Source organism: Bombus fervidus, chromosome 1, assembly GCF_041682495.2.
Source record: "Bombus fervidus isolate BK054 chromosome 1, iyBomFerv1, whole genome shotgun sequence".
Taxonomy (NCBI): Eukaryota; Metazoa; Arthropoda; class Insecta; order Hymenoptera; family Apidae; genus Bombus; species Bombus fervidus.
In genome coordinates this window covers 15,054,971-15,078,417 of record NC_091517.1, presented here as the reverse complement: position 1 = coordinate 15,078,417, position 23,447 = coordinate 15,054,971, and the positions used below count along the sequence as shown (strand labels likewise).

The following is a 23,447-nucleotide window of genomic DNA, read 5'->3' as shown; positions in this document are numbered from 1 at the left end:
TCGTACAAAATATACAAATATTGTAATTGTTAATTTCAAAAATATAAATATACATATCTATAAGTAAAAATACTAAAAACATGACTTAATAATTATACTTCTTTATACTTGCTACATTATTAAAATTAATCACAAATATTCAGATTTCTACAGTCAAAGCATTTATCTCGCAGTACTTTATTGTTTATTTCGTATTTAAATTACATTGAAAAAGAACATTCTAATTTTATCCAATAGAAACTTCTCATTTTGATTGAACAACAGAGACATGAGTTCTTTGACAGAGCAAAGTACTGTTCATTAACAAATAATAATATTCCTCCATACCTTTGTTAATTAATTTATCAGGATATTAAATTTATCTACAAACTTTAAAGAAATATAAATCATATTCTTACTTTCATGGATATGTATGCATGTATCATATATTATATAAAATAAATGATATTTAACCTATTGCATGAAAGAAATTTTTGAAATAAATTTAAATCTTATAAATTATATATTGATTTAAAAGATATTAAAAGTAGAACAGCTATGAATTCGACAGGTATTTATTTTACATATTTACGTCTTATTTAATTTTATAAGTATTTTGTAAATTTAGGAATAATATATATTGTACAATATTATGTTTTAGGAAAATATAAAGATTTGTTACCTATAAACAGTGTTTATAATGAAGATGGTACTATATTTAAATCTCAATTTATTGGACTTGATGATAAACCTTACAATACAAAATGTGTTTTGTGCGATGAAAAATTCATTCTTCCTAAAAATGAAAAAGAATTGTTGTCACATTTATTTGAAAAACATCGTCTTGTAATAGGAGATGTTTGGAATATTGCTAGTTTAAAAAGGTTTACTATTGATTTATATGAAATAATATATTTTATTGTCATTAAAAATTAAATATTCATAAAATAAAAAATTGGTTGTTTTTAGTTATATACATTATTGGAGTGTGAAATTTAAGGAAGAGCCTTTAACTAAATTCTGTACAACAATGTTAATGGATTGCACCCCTGCTGGAGAACCAAGTAAAAATGAAAAATATTATTTACTTTCTGATTGTATTTCGGAAGATAAAACTTTAAGAGATGAAATACATCAAGCTAAACTGGTATATTACTAGTCTATAAAACTTTTATATGCATACATAGAATATTACAAAATATGAGCTTTCATTGTTTTAAGGAATGGGTTTTATCAGAACAAGCAAGAGAAAGGAAAGACACAAACTTTAATCGTGGTTGCATGTTTTGTAGAACAGAATTTTCAGGTTTACGTATTACGTATATAAAGCACTTAGCCCAAAAACATAATTTATACCTTGGGAAACCAGATAATTTGGTATTCATAGATGAATTTTTAGATAAAATTCAAACAGCTATTGAAAAGTGAGATATACAAACATGTATTAATTAAATAGATATTGCTTTGATATCAAATATTTTTTTTGCAGTTTGATATGCATATATTGTGAAAAATTGTTTAAAGATCGTACAGCTTTAAAGGAACACATGCGTAAGAAGTTACACAAAAGGATAAATCCAAATAATAAAGAGTATGATAAATTTTATATAAATAATTACTTGGAACCTGGAAAATCATGGAGACATAAACAGGTATTTTGATAAATCCTTTAATAACAATTTTGTTCATAAAATATATAAATACATAAATGCATAATTTTCTCTGTATCTAGAATACTTGCACTGAAAATGATGTGGTAGGGGATCAAAGCAGTGAAAATGAGGATGAAGATACCTGGTCAGATTGGAATGATGAAGGCATTGGAATATCATGTTTGTTCTGTACTTACAGTGATAAGTATTTCCATCTTATTCTTACACATATGAAAGCAGAACATGATTTTGACTTTAAAATTGCATCAAAAGATTTAACATTTTATCAAAAAGTAAGATTAAATAAATAAGATTAAATTAAATAAGATGTGAAAATTTAAATTATTAAATTATTATTTTAAAACAGGTAAAAGTAGTTAATTATGTCAGAAGACAAATCCATTTAAAACAATGCGTCTTTTGTGAAATGAAAGTGGATAATGTTTTGGAACACATGAAGGAAGAAAATCATTTTAAGATACCTTCACAAAAAGTGTGGGATCAACCAGAGTTAGTACTTTATATAATATGAAATCATAATTTACTAGATTAATTACAATTTTTACACATTAATAACACAAAATTTCAGGTATTATTTTCCCATGAATGAAAATGAATCCTTTTTATATAATTTGGATACAAGTAGTACTAGTGATGAAGAAAGTGATATAGAAAATGTTACAGAGGCAATGTATGAAACACTTAAATAATAAAGACTTTCAGAAAAATATAAAAAGATATACATTTTACTATTCACATTAGGATGAATTTGATAGTAATGTTAGTTGAGTATATGTATATTTTATGTCCTTTTGTAATAAATCATATTTTTTTTCAAATACGACAATAAATGGATTGATTTTGTAAATAATAATTACAAGTATACACTCGTAAATGATAAAATAAACTTCTTTCACTAGGTTCAAATGTAGTCTTCATTTTTTCTCGCTAATCTTGTACAACTTCAGTTGGGAAATGTTGTAGCCATTTATTTTCATTGCAATGACACAGTGTCCACGACAGAACTTAAATTACAAATTAGATTTATTCATTATTTATATACTTTTCATCATTTAGGTTCAATTATTATGTTAAGTAACTTACTCAAGGAAAATTAAAATTAACTTTGCAATTATGCAAAATAAAGTCAGAAAAGGATTATCTGACAAATGTTATTTAAACTCTTGTAGAAATGATTTCATTCAAATTAAAGTAATAGGTATTATAAATACTATTGCTTTTCAGAAGGCACGATTATATGCAGAGAAATTACATCAACATTTGGCATTTAAGTTTTCCATACCACAAATTATAGGAATGTTTCAAATGGAGTGGCATGAATACATACTTAAAATGAAAAGAGTAATAAACTGTCATTAGTCTACTTGTTAAAGTACGTTATAATAAGAGTATATCAATTATAAATTATAATTGTATCTTTCTAGCAAATTGGAGGTGAAATGTGGTCATTAACACAAACTGTTGCTATTTTTATAAATAATAAATTCCTTGGTAATGATAAACAATTCTTGCACTATATAAGTCAGGATTATATTTTTAGCTTACCTGTTGGTATAGAATATTATGAAAATCATGCTACAGAACATTGCAAAAAATTTATGGAAAAATCTAAAGTAAATTATTCTTTGTTGTGTAAACGATTTTATTTATTTTTGTATATAGTAATCTAATAATATAAATTGTGCACTAATATGATGTTGTTAAACTTTAGAGAAAATATGTTTATTTCACATTTTCTGTAGATGATACACCTATTGGTTCATTCGTGTTTATGGTAAGAATTTGCACATAATTTAAAAAGCATAATAATACAAAACTTTTGTAAATTAAATGTTATATTAATTTAGCTATATTCTGATTTGTTGCCATTAACTTGTCAATATTTTTTAAATCTCTGCACTGGATATGATGAAGTAAAAGAATGTTACAAAGATGCTTATTATATAAATACATGTTTGCATCGTATAGTTAAAGATGGATGGCTCCAATGTGGAGGTATAGGAGGTATAATTCAACGTTATATCAATTAGTCTTTGGTTTAGTACTTTGAATATTTTTCAAGTATTACCTACTGTCAGCTTTATTCTAAATATTTGCTTCTTGTAGGATTTGAACCATTTCAATCAGATAAAAATAATGCTGCTAATGTTACAATACCTGATGAATCTTATTGTGTTCCTCATGATCGCCGAGGAGTTCTTTCAATGGTAAATGATGGCAAACATTGTAATGGATCACAATTTGTTGTATGTTTAAAACCAAATCCTTGGATGAATCATTTTTATGTTGCTTTTGGGTGAGTTAAATTTATTAATCTTAAGTATTTGTATATGATTAAAGCAGAATAAAATAAACATTTAAAATTTGTACAAAGACAACTTATAGATGGTGCTAAAACTTTAAAAATATTAGAAGATATTTCAACATATTATGAACATCCTCTTAAAAAAATTGTAATTTCACAATGTGGAGAATATAGCTTTACTGATGAACTTAAGTTAGAGACAGAATCAAGGATCTTCCTTGTTTGTATAATTGAAACCAGTTATATTTATAAATATATTTATACATATTTATATTGCCCTTATTTCAGAAACATCAACCACCAGCAAGTATAGAAGGAGAAGATGTAAGAATCACTGATACTGCATTTGATTTTTACTCTATTACACCATGGCTTGATAATATTATGGATAATATAGACATTCGCGATACTGAATCGCTTTTGTTGGCTGAACGGTATTTAAATGGTCTCTACTGTCTTTCAAGTGACTACGAACCAGGTGTTTAAAGATAAAGAGTTCTATGGAGTACTAGTATTATTATATATACATATGTATTTCCTTTGTAAACATAAATACTCAGTAGAAATTGTATGATTTTTTATAGGAATGGATATGCGTTTTTATGAAAAAATTCATCTAATTGGTATGGCAGAATATAATACGATAACTGCTAAGCTTCACGATTTATTGTTGAATTTTCAACCAGATATAATGACTAAACAAGAAAAAATGAGATTTATCTCAGAAGTTTCTAAAATTATTTTAGCATACATTTTTCGTCATGAGCATAATGAAGTAAGTTAAATGTTAAAATTTTAGTTCACTAATTACAACTTAATATTTGTAAATCTAATATCATATATACGTAATTTATATAGTTTTGCCTACAACATATTTCATTTAATACTCATGCAACAATACATAAAATATTAGAAATTGCACATGAAATAGTATTAAAAACTATTAAAAAGGCTGCAAAGAAATCTATAATTTCTCGGGAATGTGGAACTGCGAAAATTGCAAAGTATGTCATTTAAATTTTTATTGAAAAAGAAATCTTTTATGAAATTATTTTTATATTTCATAATTACAGGATATTTGAACTAAAACATGTCAATAATATATTAGTCTCAGAAGGTTGCATGTCACTAATAGAAGAAATATTAAATAAAGCTATATTGTGCTTATTAAAAACTTTTGAAATGCAAGAATAATAAAAATGTAATAAAGAAAATTATAATTTTGATAGAGAAAAATACCTCACTTTTTATTATTATTATTTTTTTTTTAAATTTATACACACAATTCTTTTCATATCACACAAGTTACAATGCAGTATCCACAAATCTCAAATTTTATATAAACATAACATAAAAATAATGTAAACATTGTTTTAGAAAACATGTTAAAAGTAAAGTATTTAAAATATTACTGTTTGATTTTAGTAAACAGTTTTTTTCCACGACCTTTGGATGCAAGTTTTTTACTATTTGTGCTTGATTTTTCTTCAGCTGAAGAAAGTTTTTCATGAAATGCACTATATAACATTTCTGCTTCGGTCTTATTTTCAATCATTTTAGTAAGTTCTTCCTAAAAGAAAAATAGCATTATTCAAATGTACTATTTTTTATATTATTCGAAAATCCAATACCTTATCTTAACAAAATTTAAATTACAGCACTTACCTTTGTAAGTTTATTAAGATGATCTAGTGATTGTCCTTTACCTAATATTAAATGTAAATTTTTAGAAGTAACTCCAGGTAATTTTGAAACAAAATCTTGAATACGAGGATTATATTTCTCTGCTAATATTTCTTTGTTTTCTTCAATTCCAACTTGTGCAACTTTCTCTACATTTGGTTGATCTTTTCCTTGCTATAAATTTATATATGATAAATTAGTGATATGAATGGTATCAATTTAGCATACTATTACTTCTATGTATTTTGAGTCTATAAACTCTTATAAATTATAATTTTATTTTATTACCTTCAGTTCTTCAAATAATTGTGCTGTTGCATGAGGTCCAGGTGACCATACAAGTTTCAAACGAGGAAAATGTAAAGTTAAAAGTTGAAGTTTTGAAGTGATGAACATATTTTGAACATCCTTGCTAGCATAATAATATCCCTATAATTAAGAATTTTGTCTTTTAATGAATTTAAAAATTTAAGTAACTGCTAGTAACTTTGCAGTATATATAAAACATATATATTTACTTGAAAACAGAATGGTTTATTTGGATCAAATTCTATTAGAAGCATTGGTTTGCTGTAATGTCTTGTCATAGCAACAGCTTGATTGTATAATCTGCCACTATTTAAAGAACCAATTAAATCAGAAATACTCTTCCTTTCAACGCAGATATCCGGTGATAAAATATAATCTCCCACCTATAAACATAATTATAATATAAATATCCTCTGCCTTTAAATTATTTAAAATTTTTAATTTCTTTATACCTGTAATGTTATAGGTTCAACTTTCATGCCTCGTGTATAAAGTATAGCAGGTAGTTCGCTTCTGAATTCTCTCATGTCAACTACAACAGTATTAGGAATTTCAGATTTTTTCGATAAATCACCTTTACGTGTACTCAATTCACCATCTGCATTTGATTGTATTGCAAGATTTAAACAATCGTCAGATTTTCCGTCTTGGTCTTCAGGAATAACCATTGTCTGACATAAAAATATACTTTGTTATAATTCATATATATGTAAAGATTCATTTGAAATACAATAACATACAGTTTTAGCATTAATCAGTAGATGAAATGCTTCTTTTTCTCGTCTTAAAGATGTAAGGTATTCTTGTTCTTCCACTGAGCTCTCATAGATTAAGAAATATACTTTTAAATCTATTGATGGATTATTATTTTGATAAACCTATATAAAAAGTATATCTACTTAAGTTATAATGATACTTCATTAATAAATTAGAGAAAGTTGTTTTATTAAGTTCACACATACTTCAATTTGTCGTACAGCAGACATGTCCGCTACATACATAATGATATTAGTTGGTGTATGTTCTGTTAAAGCGCGTTGCAATGCCATTGGATCACCATGTTTTTTCAAACACTGTATCAAAACAATAGGTGTATTTGTATTTATGTTAGTTAAATCCAGATCAGCAATCTAAAAAAATAATTCATATAGAATTCTTTTAATTTCATGCATTACACAGTACAATAGATTCTAGTTTTACTTGTGAGCAATCTTCAAATAAAGTCTGTTGTTTGTTATCTTCAGCTATTGAATCAGATTGATTTTCTTCTCTGACTTTTTGAGATAATGTTAATACATAAGCATCTTGTTCTTCCTCTGTACTATGTTCATTATTTTCTGCAGATGTAGATTTTTCTTCTACATTATTTTCACTATTGAAGTAAATGAAGCAATAAAATGCATATCTTAAGTATATATATGCTTTCAAATAAAAGATTATATTTTTAATTTGTTACATACGCTGTTTTTGCTATTTCTTTATGAGAAAGTTTCTTTATTGCTTCATACAGTAAATATTTATTGGCACCCATAGTTAAATAATTTCTTAACTGATAACAAATATTTCGATCATGTACCAAAATAAGGACCTTTTCAGCATTTTTGTTATCTTTGTTCTTTTTATTGTCATTCTCTATTTCAAGTAATACTTCCGTTAATGCTGTCCATTTTGGAGTAGCTTCGGGTTTTATTTCTATATAAAAATGATATGTACATTATCAAATTACGAAAACAATAAGGTAAATTATTTTTTAAAATAGAAATCTGTACAAGCAAGCTTACCATTTTTTTCGTTATAAATTCTGTCTTTCGCATTTTTAAATAAAGCATCTACAGAATCTAACATTAACCAGCCACTATTTTTTACAGCATATTCCATTGTGCGTAAGCGATTTAACATTGCATAAAACGATACACAATCTTCATATGTTGAACATCTAAATTGTATATTTTTATATTTTTCTGTAGGAAATAAATTTTATTTATTTCTTTGCTTTTTGAATACTTACGCGAGAAGATCACGTAACATTTTTAAATCAGATAATAATTGTTTAGAAGTAGAACTAAGTTGATGCCACATAGGATCTAATTGTGATTGTAATTGCTTATGAAACTTTTTAGCTATTGCATTTTCAACAGTTAAATCATCTAAATCCAACTGTAAAAAAGTAAAAAGAAAAAAGAGATAGACGGATTTTAGCTTTTATATAATCTAATAAATTATTAAGACTTCATACCTACATATTTATTAAGCCTTTTTAGTTCTTTTATTATATAATTCATTATATCAAGTAAAGAAGTTTGAATGTTTAACATTTTTGGTGTAATTTTTATGTGTAATTCGATAACATCTGGCTAAAAAAATTGTTTAATGAACTTTTTACGCTAAAATTCGTGATATATCTTAATATTAGTAACTATATAATATTATTACCTTATTTTTTTCTAAACTATTATTTACAAGTGTATGAAAACGCGGCCATAAAAACAATTTTTTAACAAATAATGCTTTCATTACTCGTTCTACTTGCATAAATCCAACAGTAAATGCCAATGCTGAATTAGTGAAAGCTTTAATAAAACCAGTCTACAAAAATTTATTAAATTAAGAATAATACTTATATTATGTAACAGGAATTCATATCCTTTTTAAGTACCTACTTTATTGTGTTGCCTATATAAACGAAGAGCGAATGCTTCTTGATATGAATTTAATATATTATGTGCTCTGTATACAAGAATTCCAGTAATTAAATTTAATGGAACTCTCTTTTTTATGAAATCTACTATAAGAATTCGACCTGACATAAATAGCACACCACCTTCCAAATACAATCCTTCTCTATAATTATTAAAAAATAACAAAGTGAAAATATTAGACAGAATTTTTGGTTCAAAAAGTTGCTATTGTGATGCAAACCTTTCATCAGAAGTATATTCGGAAGAAACAATACGGGGTAATTGATTGAGTCCCTGACTTTTTAAAAAATCAATAAAATACTGTTCATCGTGATTTGTAGTCCCTAAAACTATAACTAAGTTTCCAGGATCTATGTAAGCTCTTAATATATTTGCAAATACAGTTTCTAAGCCAAGTCCCCTAAAAAGTTATAATATAAATAAGTCAGAATCAACTGAGAAACAAAAGAAGTGAAATATATTTTATATAATACAAAAGTAAATACAATAATTACTTTGCAGTAATAACCAAACCATCTTCATGGAGTATTTCCAAAAATATTTGATTCTCGTACTCCAACATGATTAATTAAGAAAACTTATGCACTGTATTACAACACATCAAAACAATATATGAAAAAGAAAATCTAACAAATACCAGGTAATGGATGATGAGATTGATGGCTTTTGTTCCTAAAATAATAATACTTACAATTACTTATATGAAATATATATATATGCATGTATTATGCATTTTAGATATTTCTGTATTTTAATATATACCTCATTACGAATATCTAAATTTCTTTTAAATGATATGTTCTCTGTATCTGTTGTTTCATACACTAAAAGAATATATTTACTACTTTCATGTGATGGATGTCCATATATTCCTATACTAACTGGTCTTTTAAAGCTGAAAAAAGAAATATTTAATACAATTCATATATTTATTTGTTTATACAAAATTATATTTAATATACCTATCAGGGATAACAATAACATCATCCCCACATGTAGCAGATTGAAGACAATATTGATCTGGTTCGTATGTCGGTTTTGTTGTTATTTGCGAAGCATATAAATCTGTGTCTCCAACCCTATGAAATATAGAATATATATATATATATATAGGTAAAAACAACATATGTATGTAAATTAATAATTAATATAACATCATTTTAATAACTTACTTACTCAGATATTAACACTATTCTAACAAAACCATCGTAAGCTAAATTATAATACTTGTATGAACCTCCTGCAACTTCATCAGTTACATAATGTAATAATTTATCTTTAGATGCTAACACACAGGATATCTGGGAAAATAAGTTCTATTAAGTTTCTACAATAACCCAAAAATTCCAAATCATAAGTATATTAAAAATATCTTTACCAAAACAAGGAATATAGATATATTCCTCATAGTATAATAAATATTAACATGTTCAACATGCAATAATCATAAACTTGTTGCTACAATCCTTAAAAATCTCGCTATAATAACAATATTACCCAATTAACCTTCTTTGCACGTAATTCATATGTAAAGTGTTCTGGCAAGTTAAAATGGAACATTAATTAATAAAACTGTAACTGTTATGTTATCAATTAAAGCTAATATATCTTATGAATATCTAATAAATATATAAAATTTGTATTAAAAAGTTATATTTTTACAATAAAATATTTTACACCAATCTTTCGAACTATGTACGTTTGTATTTGAAAAAGATATTTGAGGTTAACATGCTTGAATTAAAAGTAACAATTCATCCTATATGTTATTTCTTGCAGAAATAACATATAGGATCTTCGTAAATAAATTACAGAATGTTGATATTATCACAATTATAAAAAGTTCATTTATATTATATATGGTTTATTTTATACGTAGTATGTATTTTGATTCAAATTTGATAAACGCATTAATTGAATAAGGTTTGGCAGATGTCGCATTAAATATATTTATACATTATATATGTACATACATATATATAAATTAATAACATAATAAATTAAGGCTTAAATAATAAGATATGTACTTACGTATGCCGATAATTATATTATATAATGGCATATAGTCATATTGCAAATGCTAAGAATAATAAAAGCAAATAAGTGGTTACAAGATATATATATATTTATATACATACTATACATTAACAAAACTGATGAAGATCATAATAGGTAATAATTAAAAAACTTTTGTCTACTTTTAAAATAAATATTTAAAATACAGTGTAATTTAATTGTGAATAAAGTCAATAATCTTTCAAATACAACTGTAGAAAAATTAGAGCAATTATACATATATATGTATGTATATGTATGTATATACTTTATGAATTCATACAAATTTAACTTACAAATTACGTATTACGTTTTAATCTCATATTTATTTATTTAATTGCAAAAATTATTTTTACAAGAATATAGTATTGTTCACATAATCTATGACGATGATTAACATGTATCAAAGCTCTTATTTATAAGCCCCTTGTTGCTCGCATCAAACACTTCGTAACCAAGTACGATATCCGGTGCATCACTATTAGGAAAAGAGGTATAATAATAATTATTTAGTAGAAATTATTTGTAATAATTAGATGCTATACATATATGTTGGTAATAATTTTTCGTAAAAATGTTAAAAAATGTTCAGTAAAATTATTCTTATTCCTAAAATTATTTGAAATAAAAGTGAGAATTAATGAAACATTATTTTGTTATTGCATCGATCGAAAAATCAAGCAAATGAAACAAATACAAGAATAATCCTAATTGTCTTTAATTTCGTGATCAGATCTAGCAACTTGCACTATATCTTTATAGTGTAGAAACTAAATGTTGTACATTTTCTATTACGCAAGTAGCGTGTTATCAGGAGGCATTAGAAGGTCGTCATCGTATTCATGTTCTTCGACACCAATGGTAGTCTAACACTGGTCCGTCGAATTGCAAGGCGGTTACCTCGATGCAACCAGTGCAATAGGATCGGTCGGTATAATACACACTTTTTCCTACATCGATATAAGCTACCAGACCGGTAACAGTCTCTCCTTCTCGCGGGGTGTAAACAGGGCCTATGACGAGTCTGCAAGTGGAAGAAAGAGGGGGTGAGCGGTAGCGCGGGTGAGAGTGTCGACTAAGGACTCCTGGGTAGTGATGTGTGCGACGCCTTATTAGCGATGGGAGCAATACCCTCTTGATCCGTTTTCGATACTCTAACAAACGACTTAAGATCAATTATGAATACCGGCGATAACACTTTAGGAAGCCTTCATATTTGGATGAGTTATTTCAGAAGGTATTGTCTTATTATTTTTTAATTATTTCAACAGCAGTAAATAAGTTTTTCAGAAGACAAACTGGTCAACTGCACTTTTTATTTATTTCTTAATTTCATTACACAAGTATTCATGAGGACGACATAAATAATAGTAAACTTTAAGGTAAATTTAAAAAATAGTACTTGTAACATTATCACTTCCCTGAACTTTTCAATTTATGGAGTTGACCAGCGTACTTCTATATATGTACGTATGTTTGTTATCCTCCTTCAGATTTCAAAGGTTATACAATTCAGTGTAAACGAAAACAGGCGTTTACGTATTTCTAAATGGTTTAAATATGTATATATTTACATATATTTCTATAGTTTTATTACTAGACTACGGATATTTATGCAAATTCGCATTTTTATAAATATATAATTTCAAAAATAGAATCTATATACATTTCTACAGCTACAAATTTCCTATAAATATAAAAAAACCCGCATTTTATTTATTACTAATCTAATTCCAATTTTTCTTACAAACATCTTCACTTATTTTAATCACAAATATCCACATTTAATCGCTACACATTAATTATTATAAACGCTCGAGAATTGTATTTAATGTGATTAAAAACGTTACGATGAAATATAATTTACGAACAAGTGTGTACCATTAATATAATTACAATACATTCTGTTCATATTTCAGATTTCTCAAAGATTCATTTATCGAATGAGTGGAGAATTAGAAATTCCTGGTGAATCGATCCTATCACTAGGGAATATGCATGTGTGTACGAATGAGAAGACTTAAGGGACGATACGGCAGTGAATCGAGCCTAAGGGTCGTAGAGTGGGGAAAAGAGGGAAGGGAGAATGGTGGAGGGTCAAAAAATGTGTAGGTGCGCGCGCAGCTGCTTTGTCTCTGTTGTCGCGATCTGGTGGGGGGATGGCCGGACCACGAGGGGCCACAGGGGTCCGTGAGCGGACCATGGCGGACCAAACGCGACTGCATCCTTTCAGTCGGCCGCTGAACCCGCGCGCCGTGCGGTTGTTCGTGTGTGTATTGCACTTGACTTCGATTCATCGCGTATCGTTCTTTTTTTATTCTCCACTGCGGGACTACGCGTGTGAGGTTTTTCTATTCGCCGGCTATCCATCCGTACCTGCGAAGGTAACAAAGACCGAGGGAAACGGCAAGGCTACAATCCAGAGGAATCTTTCCTGACCAAACCAGGACCACGACACACGCTCACGGATTTTTTGGAGTACGTCTTTAGATTGTTTTCGTGCGCGGGCGTAACGCCGACGTGAAGTTCTTCTGCATGGTAAGTAACACACAAATGTCTTTTATCTTAGAAAAATTGTCGCGTATGCTCTGTTCCTTGTACCGTTTCTAAAGTGTCGCGAACGTGGATTCTTGTCTTCGAAGAATCATATATCGTCTTTCTTATATCGATGTGAATATGCAGATTTTCATTCTTTCAATAAAGAAATGGATTAAATATCTCTTTCTTTTGTATTGAAGTATATAAATTAATATCGAAACTATCGATGACTCGTATAATAAGAGAAAATGAAAGGTATATGAGAAAATAGTGTAAAGGAAAGGAAAAGCTTTTATCGAAAGTGCATCGTTGTAAATCTATGCAATTACTATAAAAAATTTATCACTTTGATTACTTTGATAATTCTAATATAAGTCAATAAATGCAATATAACAAATATAATGTCCCATCTTGTGATTTTAAGCATTAAAGAATTGTACATTCGATTGTGAATTTCTATAATCTGTCGAAATGGCATATTCATAATTGGCATAAGAGAGGCACTATGGTCCTTGCCCCGCGATTCTTTCTTGTCGTTCCGCGGAAGGATATTTCGTTAGACAACCTAATTTAGTTAAGATGCTACTAACGAACTTGTTCGAAAGAAAGAGAACAAACATTGGGCAAGGTTTTCACACGTGTATACAATGTAAAATGTATGTAGCTTCGAGATACGGTGAAATGATGTAATGAAGAGGAAGATAGATGAACGCGAGGTAGGTTAGGTTTTCGATTCTGTGGTTGAAAAACATTTCGCCGCGAAACCGCCACATGTGTTTCCGGTTTCGTGAATTTGTCGCAAGAATGCGACACACGTCAAAAACCAACGGAAGTAACATACTGTTAAGAAAAAGGATATCGTATAATACTTTCTTTGTTTCATTTTCTGTTCTGTTTATCGCTCGTTGATTATGATAAACACAGATAAAAATAAATTTTATAGAAATAAAATCAAAGGCGGTTCGAGTAAATGTTAGATTGGGATATATGAAATGTTTTTCCAAATAACCGCACATAGTTTGAAATTGAAACATCATATAATCAAAATAATGTCCATATTGATTCTAGCCTCAGCTAGCTTTATTATTTAAAATCTATAAGAACTATTATCAACCGTAGAATATAAAAATTATCGAAATAAGGTTAGAATATCTTTTCAAATAATTTATGCATTCCTCGATTGATAAATTTATGTTTCTAGTAACTTACATTGCACTTTTCCAAAATTCGATCTGGTATAAAAAGTCACATAAATATTCTGATTATTCATGAGATCCAATAATAAAGTTTCGATATTTCTATCTATTTCATAAAATCTTTTTAACACTCGAAATACGTAATTTATAATAAATTTCATTTTTAATATGGCAACGTTGGTCTGCCTAACTAAAACTTAGAGAACATTTCATGTGCCTTAATCTAATAATTAAAAGCAGGCCTCCAAAGGGACGCTAAATAAACCGTAATTCTATATAATTTACTAACGAAAAAGGTAAAAGAGAAAAATTATACCCATAATCACACTTCGTGGGACGAAGTAGAAGCTAAAATGCTAAACGATGTTTGAAACTAAGGTGCGTACTTAATAATAAGGATTCTGTTTTTGTTGTTCTTATGCGTGTATGAATATTGTCGTACGTACATATGTATATTTGAGAGGCGAACGTACAATTGGTACGCTTGCTTGTGTGCATAACACTGGTAGTGCTTTCAGCAACGTAGAGTACGAAATTGTACGTAATTATACCATGTAATCGTAAAGTACTTGGTATGGTATTCGTGGTGCGTTATAAATACAACGAGTATCTGCTACTGTTTCTTCATTCGCTTAGTCATATTTCTCTTTGTACTCGACAAAAATTATAAAGAGAAAAAGTATACTATCTCTTGTGTCGAGGGATATAAAGCGGAGGTATAATTTGAAGTTTGAATAATATTACATATTGTTGTAATTTCAACTACCAAAGCGTAATATTGTCGTATTCCTATTGACTGGATATTAATATACTCGTGCAAAAGGACCCGAATAACAAAGGATAAATAAATTTTATATCGATAACATCAACTAAGAATCAAAATAATAGGTATCTATTATGGTAATAAAAATAGTTAAGATTTATTTTAGAAAAGTTTTAAATTACAAAAATTATTATTGAAATTGGTGAGGGATTTCTACGATTATCGAATGCACAGTTGCTTTATGTTTTCATTTATTTTGCGTTTTATCGCGGGAGAAAATGATGGTTGTGGCAAGTTTTCAGGAAGCAATTCTCGTTAGTAGGGAATTTAAAATGACTATATTCGATTACGTTCCGTACCGGCATCTTGCTAATTTCGTAGCGTAATCAAGTGAACAGAAAACGTTTCAATAAGCGTGCTCGTACAGAACGAGTGGTGTGTACCGACGCAGACACAATTGTATACGTTGGACGTGAGAAACGAGTTTTATCGCGGTTTGTTTGTTTTTTCTTTTTTTTCAAGTCGCGGCAGAAATTCGAAAGTCGAAGCGTAGCAAAGAATCAAAAAAAGCGATAAACAGCATTTTAAGTTTTTATCTGTTCGAAAACAGCGTTCATAATGGGATAATTGCATACCTTTTAAATGGGACCTTTTTTGCAAGTCATTATTTGAAAAAATTAAAAGGTTTTATTCTTTGTAATTAAATAAAATCCTCCTTACTATTTGTAATTAATTACAATTCTCCTTACTATATAAAAAGACTAAAATCTTGTTTAAAAATTTAAATACATATGTAATAAACATTTTAAAAACAAAATATTAGAGAAACAGTGGATATTATGAATTTTGTATGACAATATATTTAATAGAAAATTTCCATTATATTGAACAAGATTTCAATTTTAAAGTAATTTAAAGAAAATAATTATTTATTCTTAACGAGGAACATATCACTTTAATACCGACCTATTCTTTGCAAGATTTTATTTATCTACTCCAGTTAAAGTATCCAATGAAATGTTTTAATCTCGTTATTTCTCGTTCTTTTTTCTCCCATCAAGGTTCGACGTTTTATCGATGACTTCGTAATACGTAAACACAATTTATTGTGACATAGATCCGTTTCGTGAAACGAGAGCTCCTAGAGAGAAAGAGAGAGAGAGAGAGAGAGAGGGTTCAACGATTATTGAAATTGAGCCATTAGCGAAGGCGATTTTTATTCCATTTTTATTTCATATTTATTAAAAAATATAATATTTTATTTATGAGAGCTCTTTGTAATACATGCGTACCTACGATCGTAAACATCGAACAGAATACACGTTTACGGATGGTTCGAGTACTTTTCGAATCATTTTCGGTTTTATTTTAGCGCGACGTTATCGTGATTGCTTGAACGTTATACCGATTTCTGGTTTTACTGCGTGTTCAAACAAGTGTGCTTATGTACAGGCGATAAATTCACCTTTAAATTGCTCGAAAAGAGAAACAAACGATGTAGATGAAAAGCTGTGTCAACTATTTATTTTAATGTTTATATTTTCGTGGTTCTTATTTGAATATATTTTTTCCTACAAATAATTATATTATAGGACATAATAAAATAATAAATATCCCTATAGAAAAAAGCTACGAACAGATTGAAAGAACCTGGATAATTTCTGTACACCTATATTCAAAAGACTCTTCCTCGAATATTGATCTGAATTAAGCCCTTCGCTATTTAGTTCGTATTAGGGAGAGCGTGTTATTCAGTTTTTTCCTTTCAATATATAGATCAGCTATAATGAATCAATTTTGTACCTAAAGCTATATATACGAGTATAAAATAAAAATATAGGAATATATTATAAAAAGCTTTTTGTCCATCTTTTGAGTGAAGAAGTGCAGATATAAGTCGTTCGTTGGGCAATGTAATCATGAAACTCGTTACAGAGCTAATGAGATTTCAAAATGTTTATATACATGAAAGTTTTCTATACTAAATGTTCAAGTACTTTTGCGAACTACTATTAAAGTTAACTATTCACAAAACGATTTCATACACTCAGAGTTGTTTACTCGCATTAATCTTCATTATAATTCTTGAAGTCATGCACAAATTGAGAAAAACTATATACCATGTGCCAATATTTTTTAAGAGGCTAAATTGATGAAACGAGGAGGATCGCCGGAAGATCTTGGTTGATCTGGAGTTTGATCTCAGGGCCGACTGTTAAAGGCAATCCCCGAGTTTGTGCCAACTCTCCAACACTAGTGTCGCAGTATGACAATCGATCTCTGTTGGAAACGTGTATATCGAACGCATTTTCAGGTCTCGTTAATCTTCCCTGTCGCGTTCGATGGCTCGGTAAATTTCTACATCGTTCGACATAGAGATGGAAACGAATAATTGGTGTTATTAATTACAATCGAGTGAAGATGAATAAGTAAGGAAGAAGTTGAGCGAAAAATCGAATCTTGTAATATTGCAGCGTTCAATTTAGTATCTTTTGTCCTCTTCTGAAACAATCTTCGTTCATTTGGCTATTTCGTCGACAATGGTCGAATGCTTTAATTTAGAAAATTTGTAAATCATATATAAATTATATTATTAACTATAACATTCTTATATCTCGGAATAATGTGCGAAGAAGCTCGTTATGTGTAAAAAAATTTTGCTCCAAACTTTCCATAAATTAATAAAGATGTTGTTTCGCTAATTTTTTAATATAAAGAATAATTTAAGAATAACTTAAAATCGTTGGATCGAGCTGGATGAATCATCCTCTGCAGAGTATAAACTCTTTTCTCTTTTCTCAGATACGATCTGCTAAATTCTTTTAAGCGGTACATAATGATCATAATGCAGATTTTATTGATAATCTACAATAAATCGAGTACGTTAAACCGCTTGTACTTCGATATATCTTTGACGATGAGAGTAATCGATTTCAAAAAGGTAAATAAGTTAAAAAAGTTCATCAGATACTTATTCGCCGTTGCAAATTTTTAAAATGTCCAGTTCTGTTGCATCATAGGACTCGTAGGAGGGTGACTGCTTGTAACGATGACCTCATTTTTCGTCATCATCTTGGTTTTACGATATTTTCTGTATATATAATATATAAGGAGAACTACGATCGACCGAGCACTTAAGGATTGTGCACGTTGATAAAAGTAAAAGGCGAAGCCAATATTTAGATTCGTTATCGATTGACCCTCAAACTCGCAGGACCAGGAATCTAACAGCCGCCATAGGTCTCCCCCTTTGATAAGTCTCCTGCTTGAGCACGATTCCATTGAAACTTTCGAAAATTTCTCATCGTCTAATGACTCTCCATCGTGATTACATTTTCCTTGTTCGATCGTGGTTATTCAGATAAGGAAATGCTGGAAGGTATATTTTACCTGGAACATTGTAATATTTTGTACATTATTTATTCTTCGATCGTGTAATTCCAATTTTTTAAATTTTGATCCAAAGGAGATAAATACAGGAAACGATAAATCAGATAACTTGTTTTATTTAGGGGATTTTGTGATAAATTTTCAAGTCTTTGTGATTGCACATAATGTGTTTTAATGTTTCAAAGTATACAGATCTTTTCTATTAAATTATTAGTAACATTAAAATCTTTGTAGCGACTTTTTTACAAAATTCACTTTCTTTTACAAAATTTAATTTGAATTTGATTAAGACAGGTCTGTAATATATTTAAGTATCGGTCGGAGGTCGATAGTTTTAATAGTGAAGATTTTGTCACGAAAATGGTTAAATCATAAAAATTTTATTTTATCTACATTTTTCTCAGATCCAAGATTTTGTAACTTACATTCTTTTTGCTTTTGAGCCCGTGTTATTCCTAATATGACATTCTACCAGTTTTAATCGAACAACTTCTTACTTTGCGGCAATGTTTTTTAATCGAAATTCAATTCAAAGACATATCGAAGTAAGACGATTCACGAGACATATTCTTTTTTCAAGTAGAAGTTTATCTTCTTCCATGGACTTGTTTTTCAACTTTCAACCGTTGCGTGTATTCTTTTCTTTTTTTTTTCACGGTGGTTCGTGTCAAGTCCTGCAACATTTTGCAAAAATAAATAATGTTCGTAACGCAACGCGACTAGATCTTAAATCTTCGGAACCGGCCTTAAATCTTGATCGTCCCACATGCCTCCATGTCTGTGTACGCGGAGGCCTGGAACACGAACGAAAAGTGGTGCTCCAATGAAAAAAAGAATCGGTCGCTGGACATCCAGGTAGAAAAATTCGTTTTTTTGAATAATTTATTCCGTATAAAAACGAAAACCCTAGCGATATTCAAATTAACATGCTTTGAGAAAAAACGAAACCGCAAGCTTCCTTTTGGTTTTCCATGTGTGTAGACGCTGTAGTAGGTTATTATGTTAACAAATATTTATTTTTCCTGTAATAATTATTTTTATTACTTTAATATTGCTTTTATAGCACTTTTTCATGTAGTCTTTACTTAGTTTTCTTTTTTATAACTCATCATCCATTTTTATAACGTTCTTGGCTTCATTTTGTTCATTTCAAATTTTGTTAATATTTCATATTTCCAAAACTGCTGAAAAAATTCTGAAAGATTACTAACTGATATCGCTATTTCATTATCCGATAAATTATTACACCAATTAATAGACTTAATAATATAAATCATAATATGGATATAAATGAAGATATCTTAAATTCATGCGTACAAACAATGATCTGGTAAATTTTTGAAGAAAGTAAAAAAGAAGAGGAATTGTAAGGAAAGAATGCTGAATGCAATTACAGAGATATTTCGCATTCAAGAGGAAACAAATGGGGAAAGTCGACGAGCCTGTTTCATCTCGGATTTGTCAAGCCAGAATACGTTGGCCCTTGCATTCAGCTTTGTGTGGGTCTTTAATTGGCCATATTTTTAACTCCGAGCCGAGGCTGGTTCACAGCGATAATTTTTTCTTTCATTCCTTACGCGTTTCTGTTTCTTCATCGTGAAATTGACTGCCTCGCCACGCATGCTCAACCTCCTAATAAACTGCGAAACAGCTGGAAATCTTGCAAATGGAAATCGATAGAAAAGTATCTTAAAAAGAATATAATGCGCTGTCTCCTTTTTTGAATTTTTAATATTTTTTTCTTATTCTTGTCTTTAATAACGTAAGAATATTCGTTAAATCTACTTAACAGTGCAAAAGAGAAACGCACATAAATAAATACGAATTATTTTATAATGTAATATTGAAATATTGCATTAAATAAATAAATATTGCAATTTATTTTAATTATCAATCTCAAGTTTGTATCAGCCCATATTTAATAGAAGTCAACTACTTCGTAGTATACCTAACACCGTAATATCATACATATCAATACATAAATAAAATTACAATATACGAATATTGCAATTTGTTTTAATTACTAACCAATAATCTCTTTGGATTAGTTGTTAAAAGAAAAAAAAAAAAAGAAAGGAAGAAATGAAAATAGCAGAAAACTCACTGTTTGCCATTGAGAAGAAGGTAGAGGGAGCCGTGCCAAAAATTCTGAAACGGCGTCTATTTAACCGCCAGCAAACAAGAGGGGCATTGTTCTCGCTTCGGTGGAATCAGTTCCGAGTACCGGTGTATCATTGTCAGTTTGTAAGAAGGTTCCTCTTTCGTATGATTCCACCATGGCATACAAAACCATCCATTTTTCATGATTTATCCCAGTTTCTCGTTAATCGTCAAGTAACCTGGTTAAGATTCTTGCCAAATCTGCAATATAGTTGTGTTTCTTTAATTGATCCCGTAAATGGAATAAGACCTTATTAGGCCAATTATCGATGCTCCAAGTATCTCTTTCTTCGTCGAATGAGATAACAATTGCTGACGTATTTGTTTATTTTATATACTTAACGCTATGAACCATTCCGTAATGTCAAGAAGCTGTGAGACTAGTAATGGTCAGGTAAAGAAGTAAAATCCTAGTCTTAGCCCGGTTAATGCAGCGCTACTCTGATCACAATGTCCTATCTATCATTTTGAAACATCTACTGCCAAGTATTATGATCAATAATCTATCTGGATATACTATGTACTTTCACATATTATCTGCATTCTGTATATTTTTGCGTCTTTAAGTTTCCCATAAATACGCGAATATCTCCGGTCTATTTACGACCGACGATATATCTCGTCTGAATGTGCATCTCGCTGCACACCTGCATCCTGCATCCCTTTCGTCTTGCTATCGATTGCACGACGTCCATGACGTCATATCGCGGAGTAGTGACAGTTAGCCCCCTATCGGCCTATCGTCTATCGGTGACCGTACAGTTGTGCAGCGTTTATACGTCTCGTTACCTTGTATCCTCGCAACGTAGGAATCAGAACAGGATCGACACGACGCGACGACGACGCGATGTGGGGATACACGGACAGAATGGTGGGGAGGAGACGAAGCGGGATATTGTCGAGGCGTAACAGATCAAAGTGAAAGTTGAGGCACGACTCGCAAGGAGCAATACGACGGCTGTGCTTTACAGACATTCTTTTTCTATCTTTGTCTTCCTTTCGTTCTTCCCTCGTTGGGACGTATGGAGCGAAGAAGAAAGGAAGAAGAGCCGGAATCACGAGTCGAACCGGAGCCGAAACGATCGTGTGCACGCTTCGTGCCTTTGACTTCTCTCGACGCAACGATTACGCGATTATATCACGGCGTGTCCCGTTTCTTTTAAAAAGGAAAACCTCCCCTCCCTCTGGCCCTCCATGGCCTCTATGTAATATCGGTCGACTATCTCGCTCTCGCTCGCTTGCAAAAGTTTCTCTCTCTGTCTCTCTCATCCAATCGGCGTTGCATCCTTTCGTCACGATTCGTGCTGACGTCCCATCCAGCGAGTGTGCACTTCCGACCAACTGGTCAACCACTCCACACGCCACTTACGCACTTAGACCCGACGAAAGGGTCCTCACGCCCGTTTCAGAGTCTATTTTTATCATCGAGATCTCTCCCCGTGTGTATATCGTCGGTTCGATACCGTTTTGCTTTCTGCTGGTTGTTCTTCATGAGGGCGTGAAACTTTCTCAGTACTCATTTTCACGTATGCGCGTGTATTTCATATTTATTTTCATATTTTTGATTTTGGATTTTATTTTGGTATTTTGGATAGACTTTGAATTGCAATGGTTCCTGCGTGTTTATGGACTAAGAGCTGGAATTGTTTCTCGAAACTCATTGACGTAGTTTCTTTCCTTAAAGTTGAAATTTGTTTCATGTATGCGTATGTAATTTTTTAAAGAATTTTTACAACTGTTCGAGAAGCTTGTTAGTTTGAAAGGTAAATAAAAGAATAGGCGGCAGAAGTGCAATTTTTACTCCAATGTAAATGTTTTACTCCAATGTTGAAATGGATGTTATATTTTAATTGATATCATTAAAATATAGATAGCTTTTAAATAGATTTTGGCTTTAATATCTATTCGATATATTTTGATCCCGTTTTATTCGCGATTTTTCTAAAATATAGATATCTGGAGATATCTGGAGAGAAAAGTAAGAGGGAAAAATATTTCAACGAAAGCAATGCAGAAGGAAGTATAGGTGAAATACGTATTTTGTAAAGTATCGTGTTTCGCAATGCGGTATTTAATTGCTGAATCAGAAATCGTACAGCTGTTGGAGTCAGTGACTCACTAAGACTACGTCCAGATTTGACAGTGACGCGACGCTGCGTGGTCTCGTTTATAACAAATCGGATCTACGTATAAACGCGAGGTCGCCATGAGGAAAGGCACGATTTATTCGAGCGTTTTCAGGATGTCGTTGATTTTGTATTTGAACAGATGTCGCGTCGGCAACGTGATTCCTGGCTACAAATATTTTTATCCTTGTCCAAAGTAAGCAACGTTGAATTATTCGTGCGTGCATCGTTTTCTAAATGAGAAAACTATTTTTTTTGTATCGTGAATTTTTGCAATCTGCAGGGTGGATTTGTCACTTGACGATAAATGCAGAGTAAAATATAGATCTTTTTGTTGTTAATTAATTTTCAAACATTGGCCTCTCGTTAAATGAAAGTGGACAGATGGACTTGAATTAAATGAGGTAAATACAAATTGAGGATAATGCTTAATTTGTAGAATGTTTGGTTTCTGTTCTTATCTGCCTTATCTTCGTTTTTTCTGTCTAAATCTTATCTAGTTTCCCTAGTTTTAATGCAAAGTGAAGTTTTGTGTCTGCAAACTGCTGCAAGATGTTCTATATGAAATTAT

The 23,447-nt window shown here is 30.1% G+C and overlaps 5 protein-coding genes and 1 long non-coding RNA gene across 10 annotated transcripts in view; 3 read left to right on the top strand and 3 right to left on the bottom strand.

The window, feature by feature from the left end:
• The first annotated feature begins 123 nt into the window (after nucleotides 1-123).
• On the top strand, nucleotides 124-2,367 carry LOC139987449 (zinc finger protein 277). Its single transcript, XM_072003719.1, has 8 exons — nucleotides 124-550; nucleotides 641-863; nucleotides 949-1,126; nucleotides 1,201-1,403; nucleotides 1,469-1,631; nucleotides 1,712-1,924; nucleotides 1,999-2,141; nucleotides 2,221-2,367. Exons 1-8 carry the CDS (start codon nucleotides 538-540, stop codon nucleotides 2,339-2,341), a joined length of 1,257 nt encoding a protein of 418 aa, XP_071859820.1. The 5' UTR covers nucleotides 124-537; the 3' UTR covers nucleotides 2,342-2,367.
• A 282-nt stretch (nucleotides 2,368-2,649) lies between these two features.
• Nucleotides 2,650-5,167, top strand: LOC139987426 (uncharacterized). 2 transcript variants are annotated; one of them, XM_072003688.1, is made up of 9 exons: nucleotides 2,650-3,265; nucleotides 3,364-3,426; nucleotides 3,500-3,647; nucleotides 3,759-3,948; nucleotides 4,027-4,177; nucleotides 4,246-4,435; nucleotides 4,542-4,732; nucleotides 4,816-4,961; nucleotides 5,031-5,167. In XM_072003688.1, the coding sequence occupies exons 1-9, from the start codon at nucleotides 3,092-3,094 to the stop codon at nucleotides 5,149-5,151; spliced, it is 1,374 nt and encodes a 457-aa protein (XP_071859789.1). In that variant the 5' UTR covers nucleotides 2,650-3,091; the 3' UTR covers nucleotides 5,152-5,167. The 2 variants fall into 2 exon arrangements, with proteins under 2 accessions (XP_071859789.1, XP_071859795.1); XM_072003694.1 differs by having other exon boundaries at nucleotides 3,247-3,265; nucleotides 3,395-3,426.
• LOC139987341 (DNA repair endonuclease XPF-like) lies at nucleotides 4,963-9,543 on the bottom strand. Of its 2 annotated transcripts, XM_072003492.1 has the most exons (17): nucleotides 9,411-9,543; nucleotides 9,143-9,320; nucleotides 8,869-9,048; nucleotides 8,610-8,790; nucleotides 8,383-8,535; nucleotides 8,190-8,303; nucleotides 7,958-8,106; nucleotides 7,731-7,885; nucleotides 7,410-7,641; nucleotides 7,150-7,321; nucleotides 6,912-7,079; nucleotides 6,690-6,827; nucleotides 6,402-6,620; nucleotides 6,159-6,332; nucleotides 5,929-6,069; nucleotides 5,623-5,814; nucleotides 4,963-5,527 (listed from the first exon to the last, which is right to left on the bottom strand). In XM_072003492.1, the coding sequence occupies exons 2-17, from the start codon at nucleotides 9,208-9,210 to the stop codon at nucleotides 5,366-5,368; spliced, it is 2,598 nt and encodes an 865-aa protein (XP_071859593.1). In that variant the 5' UTR covers nucleotides 9,211-9,320; nucleotides 9,411-9,543; the 3' UTR covers nucleotides 4,963-5,365. The 2 variants fall into 2 exon arrangements, with proteins under 2 accessions (XP_071859593.1, XP_071859603.1); XM_072003502.1 differs by lacking the exon at nucleotides 7,958-8,106 and having other exon boundaries at nucleotides 7,731-7,910; nucleotides 8,186-8,303.
• Nucleotides 9,342-10,186, bottom strand: LOC139985965 (UPF0669 protein C6orf120 homolog). Its single transcript, XM_072000888.1, has 4 exons — nucleotides 10,027-10,186; nucleotides 9,825-9,949; nucleotides 9,611-9,727; nucleotides 9,342-9,543 (listed from the first exon to the last, which is right to left on the bottom strand). Exons 1-4 carry the CDS (start codon nucleotides 10,054-10,056, stop codon nucleotides 9,342-9,344), a joined length of 474 nt encoding a protein of 157 aa, XP_071856989.1. The 5' UTR covers nucleotides 10,057-10,186.
• Nucleotides 10,187-11,503: 1,317 nt separating this feature from the next.
• Nucleotides 11,504-23,447, top strand: part of LOC139987329 (uncharacterized) — a 266,252-nt gene continuing 254,308 nt past the window's right edge. For 2 of the 3 annotated variants that reach the window (XM_072003471.1, XM_072003461.1), the window contains exons 1-3: nucleotides 11,505-11,630; nucleotides 11,714-11,940; nucleotides 12,623-13,241. The gene's annotated coding sequence lies outside the window, so the exon portion shown is untranslated. Of the gene's footprint in view, nucleotides 11,631-11,713; nucleotides 11,941-12,622; nucleotides 13,242-23,447 lie in introns of all 3 variants that reach the window. The other variant, XM_072003481.1, reaches the window with a different exon arrangement.
• On the bottom strand, nucleotides 18,147-20,622 carry LOC139987315 (uncharacterized). The gene is made up of 3 exons (XR_011799829.1): nucleotides 19,985-20,622; nucleotides 19,016-19,771; nucleotides 18,147-18,590 (listed from the first exon to the last, which is right to left on the bottom strand). It is a non-coding gene; the product is annotated as an uncharacterized lncRNA (long non-coding RNA).